Source organism: Xenopus laevis, chromosome 4L (genome assembly GCF_017654675.1).
Source record: "Xenopus laevis strain J_2021 chromosome 4L, Xenopus_laevis_v10.1, whole genome shotgun sequence".
Classification (NCBI taxonomy): domain Eukaryota; kingdom Metazoa; phylum Chordata; class Amphibia; order Anura; family Pipidae; genus Xenopus; species Xenopus laevis.
This window is the reverse complement of record NC_054377.1, coordinates 6,977,053-6,986,052: the sequence shown is the minus strand read 5'-3', so window position 1 is coordinate 6,986,052 and position 9,000 is coordinate 6,977,053. Positions and strand designations below refer to the sequence as shown.

At 43.8% G+C, this 9,000-nt stretch overlaps 1 protein-coding gene across 1 annotated transcript; it reads left to right on the top strand.

The window, feature by feature from the left end:
• Positions 1-3,943: 3,943 nt before the first annotated feature.
• LOC108713598 (uncharacterized protein C11orf96 homolog) lies at positions 3,944-5,037 on the top strand. Its single transcript, XM_018257149.2, has one exon. The coding sequence runs from the start codon at positions 4,179-4,181 to the stop codon at positions 4,509-4,511; it is 333 nt and encodes a 110-aa protein (XP_018112638.1). The 5' UTR covers positions 3,944-4,178; the 3' UTR covers positions 4,512-5,037.
• The last annotated feature ends 3,963 nt before the right edge of the window (positions 5,038-9,000 follow it).

Sequence of the window (9,000 nt, the reverse complement as noted above, 5' to 3'; positions counted from 1 at the left end):
TTTGCAGCGTCTCTCTGGGAGTCTGTGTTTGTGGGAGGAGGTTATACCCCAGGGGCTGTATATAAACATTATGGGAGGCACATTGTAGCTATTGCTGAACTGTAACTCCCAAACCATGAACTGAGAATTCCTGCCCCTTATGTTTGGGCTTTGCTCCTTGCTGCCCTCTGCTGGAAAAGGTGGATAATCACAATTTTTATTCTATAAAGGATATATATATTTATATAATCCCTACCTGTTTCAGGTCTACAAGACTACAAACCAGGGCTGGGTTACTTTAATGGCAACAAGAGCAAAATAAAAGCTATTTGTTAAGTTATACCAGCTGACTTCCATATAATTTATTTTTCAGGTGTACTTGTCCTTTAATTTCCTGTCTCAACAGCTTGGGATTTAAATGAGTCAGCTGGTTATTGCATTATATGAGGGACATTTGCACCAGTGCAGTAACCCATAGCAACCAGTAACTTTTGACCTGTGTGCCACTGGGGGATCTGTGACCATATAAAGGCACAAGGCTGCAGGCTGAGTTATACAGGGAACTCTGAGTATCAACTCATGTATTATAAGGGATAATGTACCCCCTACTGTAATTGATAAGGATATTAGAAGTCACTGAGGGGTTGTTCTGTGACCATATAAAGGCACAAGGCTGCAGGCTGAGTTATACAGGGAACTCTGAGTATCACTCATGTATTATAAGGAATAATGTACCCCCTACTGTAAATGATAAGGATATTAGAAGTCACTGAGGGGTTGTTCTGTGACCATATAAAGGCACAAGGCTGCAGGCTGAGTTATACAGGGAACTCTGAGTATCACTCATGTATTATAAGGGATAATGTACCCCCTACTGTAAATGATAAGGATATTAGAAGTCACTGAGGGGTTGTTCTGTGACCATATAAAGGCACAAGGCTGCAGGCTGAGTTATACAGGGAACTCTGAGTATCACTCATGTATTATAAGGGATAATGTACCCCCTACTGTAAATGATAAGGATATTAGAAGTCACTGAGGGGTTGTTCTGTGACCATATAAAGGCACAAGGCTGCAGGCTGAGTTATACAGGGAACTCTGAGTATCACTCATGTATTATAAGGGATAATGTACCCCCTACTGTAAATGATAAGGATATTAGAAGTCACCGAGGGGTTGTTCTGTGACCATATAAAGACACAAGGCTGCAGGCTGAGTTATACAGGGAACTCTGAGTATCACTCATGTATTATAAGGGATAATGTACCCCCTACTGTAAATGATAAGGATATTAGAAGTCACTGAGGGGTTGTTCTGTGACCATATAAAGGCACAAGGCTGCAGGCTGAGTTATACAGGGAACTCTGAGTATCACTCATGTATTATAAGGGATAATGTACCCCCTACTGTAAATGATAAGGATATTAGAAGTCACTGAGGGGTTTTGTGATCATATAAAGGCACAAGGCTGCAGGTTGAGTTATTCTAGGAGCCTAAAGGGGGTGCAATACAACAAACTGCCCCATATAGAGTAGGATGCAGAGCAGTATCATTACTCTTCACATAGTGACATATTCTATAACCCCCTGTAAATAAGGGGTTAATTCTGTTCATTAATATTGACATGTCAGTAGGGGGGTTGCACGAGGGAAGGCCAATCGTCCAGCTCAAATATTCTCCTTAAACTCCTTTACAAGTGACTCAAGAACTGGAGCGAGTTCTATTTTCGAGAAACTGCACCGAGTTCTGTTTGGAAATGACCAGCGCCACCTGCTGGTCATTTCCACTGGGCTGAAAATGTATTTCCTGGGAAAATGAAACTCATGTGATGTTTGTCTGCTCAGAAAAATGGAATGTATAGAGAAGAGTCGTCTGAGGTTTCCCTGGTCAGTTCAAAGAATTTTTTGTTACATTTTCAACCCACTGGCAGTGACCAGCAGGTGGCGATGTTGTTTCAAATAATTTGGGTTTATATTTCTTTTAATGGAATAAAAAAAACACACACACGTAACAAGAGTAAAGAAGATGAAAGGGAACAAGCCATTTATTGCATTAAAAAAAAAAAACATGCATGTGGTACAACTCGAAACTTTCCAGCAGGTGTCATGAATGAATTAAAGGATAAGTAAACCTTAAAAATAAATGAATGTAAAACTGATGAGGGGGCGATTCTAAGCACTTTTGCAAAGTACATTCATTATTTATTCTTTTTCAATTCCAAGATATTAAGGGATACCTGTACTGTTAATATGAATGAATTATGTTACAACAGCGCCACCTGCTGGTCAGTTTCCCACCAGTCTGACCAGCAAGTAGTCAAGGAAGTTGTCAGGAGAAAGAAAGAGGCTGATGTTCTTCTGCTTAGGAAATAAAATTAGGTTTCTAATTGTATTCCTAAGCAGAAGAACATCAGAGCAGCCTCTTTTATTTATTTTTAAGGTTTACTTATCCTTTAAATAAAGCTCCCGATCATTTTATGAGCAACTCATATAAAGGGCTTTTCATTTTTTATTATTTGTAGTTTCTCAGTTATTTAGCTTTTTATTCAGCCGCTCTCCAGTTTGCAATTTCAGCTGTCTGGTTGCTAGGGTCCACATTACCCTAGCAACCGTACACGGATTTGAATGAGAGAATAAGAATAGGAGAGGCCTGAATAGAAAGAGGAGTAATAAAAAGTAGCAATAACAATAAATGTGTAGCCTTACAGAGTATTAGTTTTTTAGATGGGGTCAGTGACCCCCATTGGAAAGCTGGAAAGAGTCAAAAGAAGAAGGCAAATAATTCAAAAAGCAAAAATGAAGGCCAATTGAAAAGTTGCTTAGAATTAGCCATTCTACAACACACTGAAAGTTAAACTGCCATCAAACGCAGTTCCCGTAGGCAGATAAAGATTCCTTTGATCCTGTTTTGCAGAGAAGGTATGACATCACTCCTGTACCAAGAACTTACAATCTGATCACTGGCACATCTACACGCACTAGGGTCAAGTTCATACGGAGCCAATGACCCTTCTCGTATGTTCTTAGTATGTGAGATTAAAAATTCCTCACCATTGAACATGCAAACTCCCTGCAGATCTTGCCTTGGCCGGAATCAAACTCAGCTCCCAGCCTGGCATTATTAAAGGGGAACTATTGCAAAAATCAAAATTGAATATATATATATAAATATATAAAATACATCTGCTCGGAAAAGGAGCCCCCCTATAAGATATATTGGATCTAACTGTCAATGACTATCTGACACCCAACTGCTGCATGAAGACAGAATGAAGAGAAACAGATGCTGAGAGAGGAATAGTGAAGATAAACTTGATTATTTCAGAAACAGTACAGAATATTTAATTGATTGTATTTAGTTTCTTATATCAGTATGATGAAGCTTTTATTAAATTTTCATTTTCGCGACAGTTCCCTTTTAATTCTGATCCCCATTAGTTGGCATCACTGTGAGACATAGTCATATAGAGCAGGAAGATCATCCATGAAAAGCAGCTGCTGACCCCATCCCTTGCTGACCCCCTCCCTTTCTGACCCCCTCCCTTGCTGACCCCTTCCCTTGCTGACCCCTTCCCTTGCTAACCTCCTCCCTTGCTGAACCCATCCCTTGCTGACTCCCTCCCTTTCTGACACCTTCCCTTGCTGACCCCATCCCTTGCTGACTCCCTCCCTTGCTGACCCTTTCCCTTGCTGACCCCATCCCTTGCTGACCCCCTCCCTTGCTGACCCCTCCCTTGCTGACTCCCTCCCTTGCTGACTCCTTCCCTTGCTGACTCCCTCCCTTGCTGACCCCTTCCCTTGCTGACCCCCTTCCTTGCTGACCCCTCCCATGCTGACCCCCTTCCTTGCTGACCCCTCCCATGCTGACCCCCTTCCTTGCTGACCCCCTCCCTTGCTGTAAGCAGCCCTCTCACTCCCACCTGCCCAGACTTACAGTACAACGTCACAGCCGGATGGAAGTCTTTAAATGGAATAAGTTGTCAGCAGAGCAGCTTGTGAGTGGGAGGAGGAGGAGGCTGGATATAAAGAGTCTGTTACAGGATTCCCAAACAAGAAGCTCCAGACGGGAAGAAGGAGCAGGAGTCCTAGGGCTACAGGGAACGCCAGAGATCCTGAGATTGGGACTTACAGGATTCAGCTTCTTTCCACTTCCCTCGGCTGAACTACACCCTCTCCCTCTCTCTATACAGTAGTTGGGAGATGATGTCTGGGATTTCGGCTGAGGAGCAGCTCTGCAATTTCCAGGAGGTCCTGCGCCAGAGCCTTTTCCTAGAGGAGGAATTCCCACCACAGCCTCCGACATTCCGGGGAGCTCTCAGGTGGCCCAGGATTGGCAAACTCAGGGCTCAGCCTCTGTCCTTTGAGGAGATCCAGGAGGTGGAAGAAGAAGGAGTGTCCCCTACAGAAGAGGAAAAGGCCAGGAGAACGTTCCTACAGTCTCTGGAGTCTCTGAGGAGGAATTCCCACCTACGGAGAGACAAGTTGGGTCTCTTCAAACTCAGCCTGGACTCTAATGACTCTTCCATGACTTGAAGGTCTTAAGGCAAAGATCTTCTAAACGGTGCTAAGTTCCCACAAGTTGCTCGGTGCTGATTACATGACTGTAGATACACGCGGTTTGCAAATTTACTGTATGGGTGGAAAATGCTGTGAGGGGCCAAAAGAGACTTGAAGAAGTGACCAGTCTTTGGACCATCAACTCAATGCTCAACACTTGCCCTACCCTATTGTCCCTTCCACCCTAAAACTGCTCCTCTATGGGCCCCAGCTGTACCCCCTATTGGCAACCCCACCAGACACCATAGGTTTTACATGATGCACAAATTGGGGTGTCTCATACCAAGTTCTCAGGATTCCCCAAGATCCGACACCAGGGGGATTAGAGACGGATTATTCTTTCCTCGTGGAATATCTAAATCTGAGCCAAGGACCAAACGTCTCTATTTTTCTATGAATTTATTTATTTTTTGTATTTTAAATAAATGTCTACGCGGGGGCTGGAACTGTATAGATTTTACCTTTATTCACTTTTCATGAAATAAATCTGCATATTTATTCACCTGTCTGCTGGCTCTTAATCAGTTGGGGGGGGGGTTAATTAATCCAAGTCATGGTCTAGTGATAAGTGATTATTAGTTGCACTTGTTTCACTGAGCAGCTTTGTCCAATTCATTTAGACTGACACCCGAGTAAACCCATTGGGAATCTAAGGCTGACTGGGTCACTGATCGCAGCATTGTAGGATTCTATCAGCTCATATATAAAGGTTTACTTCCCCTTTACATTTATAGAAATGCAGCCTATTGCTTTGCCTATGTGTCTGGTTCATTTTTGCTATCAGTGGGAGAGGGGGCAGTTTAGTACATAATTTGCAATCATGGGTTACTTATCCGATAATGCATCAGTCTCAGCAATGACCCCCCCTCCTTCCCAGTGACTCAGGTTACCCAGCTGACTATTTCCAGTAAGTAGGAACGACACAGTCACTGGGACTGCATTAGGCATTGGAATCAATGATGTGTGTGGGTTTGGCCAGTATCCCCAGTAACCCCAGTATCCCCAGTATCCCCAGTATCCCCAATGTCCCCAGTATCCCCCAATGTCCCCAGTATCCCCAGTATCCTCAGTGTCCCCAATATCCCCAATGTCCCCAGTATTCCCAATATCCCTAATATCCTCAGTATCCCCAATATCCCCAGTATCCCCAATGTCCCCAGTATCCCCAATATCCCCAGTATCCCCAATATCCCTAGTATGCCCAATGTCCCCAGTATCCCCAATATCCCCAGTATCCTCAGTATCCCCAATATCACCAGTATCCCCAATGTCCCCAGTATCCCCAATACACCCAATATCCCCAGTATCCCCAAAGTCCCCAGTATCCCCAATATCCCCAGTATCCCCTATGTCCCCAGTATCCTCAGTATCCCCAATATCACCAGTATCCCTAATGTCCCCAGTATCCCCAATGTCCCCAGTATCCCCAATGTCCCCAGTATCCCCAATATCCCCAGTATCCCCAATGTCCCCAGTATCCCCAATATCACCAGTATCCCTAATGTCCCCAGTATCCCCCAATATCCCCAGTATCCCAGGGCACCCACCTGACCCTTTGATCTGCACCTCGTATATCCAGGTAGCAGGGTTGCCATTGGGGGGTACAGCTGTACTGGGCCCTGTGGTTTTTAAGCTCATCTCAGCTGCATTTCCCAAATTGGCTGCCCCCCCCCCCACCTTGAGCTGCTGAAAGCCATCTGGCTACCAATGTTTTTAAAAACTATTATTGGGGATCCTGACCACCAATGTTTTTTTTAACTTATAGGGGGCCCCTGACCCCCAATTTTTTTAATTTATAGGGGTTTGTTTTTTTTTCTCTTTAACTTGTAGGGGCCCAGGCCACCAATATATATTTTTTTACTTACAAGGGGGCCTAGGCCACCATTGTTTTCTTTTGTAACTTATAGGGGGACCCTAGCCCTGTCTCTCCAATTTTTTTTAATTTAAAGGAGCGGGGCCTGGCCACCAATGTTTTCCTTGTTTGTAACTTGAGGGTGGGCCCTGGCCTCCAATGAAAGGAGCCCTGGCCAACAATGGCTTTTTACATTTGTGGGAGAGTGTTTTTATCATACCTGCCAACTGTCAGAATACGTGGCAGGTGCACTTAGATACTTTTGGAACAATTTAAGACAAGCAAAGAAACAATTGTAACTAAGATAAGCAGGTCTCTTGGGGAAACTGTGACTTGCAGCTTAAAGGGCAATTCACCTTCATTAGCAAAACTATAATAAAACCTAAAAAACACAGAAATGTGTTCAAACGTTCATAACCTGCCAAATGTTGTAAAATGAACGTGGTAATTAGGGGGTGTGGCCACAAAATGGGCGTGGTCAAAGTGTCGCTGTGCTCTACATGGCAAATCTTTTTGTCCCTCTTTCTATTTCCAAAATGTTGGGAGGTATGTTTTTACCGTTTTAAGGCTGATGTCTGTGTGGCCTTATTATTGTGGTGGGGGGCAGGGCTTGGGACTGCAGTGGGCGGGACCAGTGGGCCCAGAAAATGTTTTTGTACGGGGCCCCGTGATTTCTGATGGTGGCCCTGCCAGGCAGTGACACAGGGAGCCGGGGAGCTTTTGTCATAAACAACAGTAAATCCACTGGGAATTTATACCAAGATGTGTCTGATAGACTGGATCCAGTTAAATTGGCTGGTGCTGCCCTACTGATTGCCTTATACTGATCACCTTATAATAACACTGGCGTCTCTCACTGAGAATTCCCAACAGCCATTGAGTTATGGGGAGCTGTCCAGGGTGCTGAACTCTAACAGAGAAGCTGCTGATGCTCCAACTGTCGGACTAAGAAACTGCTCATTGGTCAGTGCCCTGCGGGGTCCCTTGTTTCTCTTGGGGCCCCGCAGAAGTCATAGGATCCACTTTCTGTATATTAGGGCCCATCAGAAAACCTTAGACTTGTAGTCCGCTCAGCAAACTATTTTTTCCTCCCCACTTTACTAGGGATGCACCGAATCCACTATTTTGGATTCGGCCGAACACCTGAATCCTTTGTGACAAAAAATCAAGCAATTTCCATCGCCACCCCTAATTAGCATATGCAAATTAGGATTCGGATTCGGGTCGGCAGAAGGATTCGGCCGAATCCATATCCTTCCATCTATTCCCCCCACTCAGAAATAGGGAATGACCATAAAATAGGCCGAATGATTAGGAGCAGGAGGGCCCACTGACCAGTGTCAGCACCATAGCAGTCATGTGTCTGTCCGTCCGTCCAGGCTAAGAACAGAGATCTGGAGAAAGCAGTCAGCAGTGTAATAATCCCAGATTAAACACAATCCTGGTTTTGTAATGGGATTAACACTCTCTATAGGCTCATGGGCTGCTCCATCTTAATCCTGGGCTGTGGAAATGAACCAATAGAAACTATAGCTTATTGTGTGCCCAGAACATTCCTTCTCTGTATATTTGTATTTATACATATGGGAGGAGGAGGTGCCATATTGATTCCCTTAGACAGTACAGTATGAGGGTATAGTTTATTGTGTGCCCAGAACATTCCTTCTCTGTATATTTGTATTTATACATATGGGAGGAGGAGGTGCCATATTGATTCCCTTAGACAGTACAGTATGAGGGTATAGCTTATTGTGTGCCCAGAACACTCCTTCTCGATATATTTGTATTTATACATATGGGAGGAGGAGGTGCCATATTGATTCCCTTAGACAGTACAGTATGAGGGTATAGCTTATTGTGTGCCCAGAACATTCCTTCTCTGTATATTTGTATTTATACATATGGGAGGAGGAGGTGCCATATTGATTCCCTTAGACAGTACAGTATGAGGGTATAGCTTATTGTGTGCCCAGAACATTCCTTCTCTGTATATTTGTATTTATACATATGGGAGGAGGAGGTGCCATATTGATTCCCTTAGACAGTACAGTATGAGGGTATAGCTTATTGTGTGCCCAGAACATTCCTTCTCTGTATATTTGTATTTATACATATGGGAGGAGGTGCCATATTGATTCCCTTAGACAGTACAGTATGAGGGTATAGCTTATTGTGTGCCCAGAACATTCCTTCTCTGTATATTTGTATTTATACATATGGGAGGAGGGAGGTGCCATATTGATTCCCTTAGACAGTACAGTATGAGGGTATAGCTTATTGTGTGCCCAGAACATTCCTTCTCTGTATATTTGTATTTATACATATGGGAGGCGGGATTTGCCATATTGATTCCGTTTAGAGACCAGAGCTCAGAAATGATCCAAAAGGTTAAAAAAGGGGCAGAGAAAAGCAAGAAAATTAATAATGGGAATGGAATATAAACCAAAATGTTCTCTGGATAAGAAGCCTCTGCAACTCTTTGTACAGTTAAAGGGGAACAAAACCCAAAAACACAGTGAGAATATGTACTTCTAAACAACAGATTATCTGCCCCATTAAAACCTCTATCTCGGCAGGGACGAAGCACAAAAGTGATGACACAGACAATGGCTT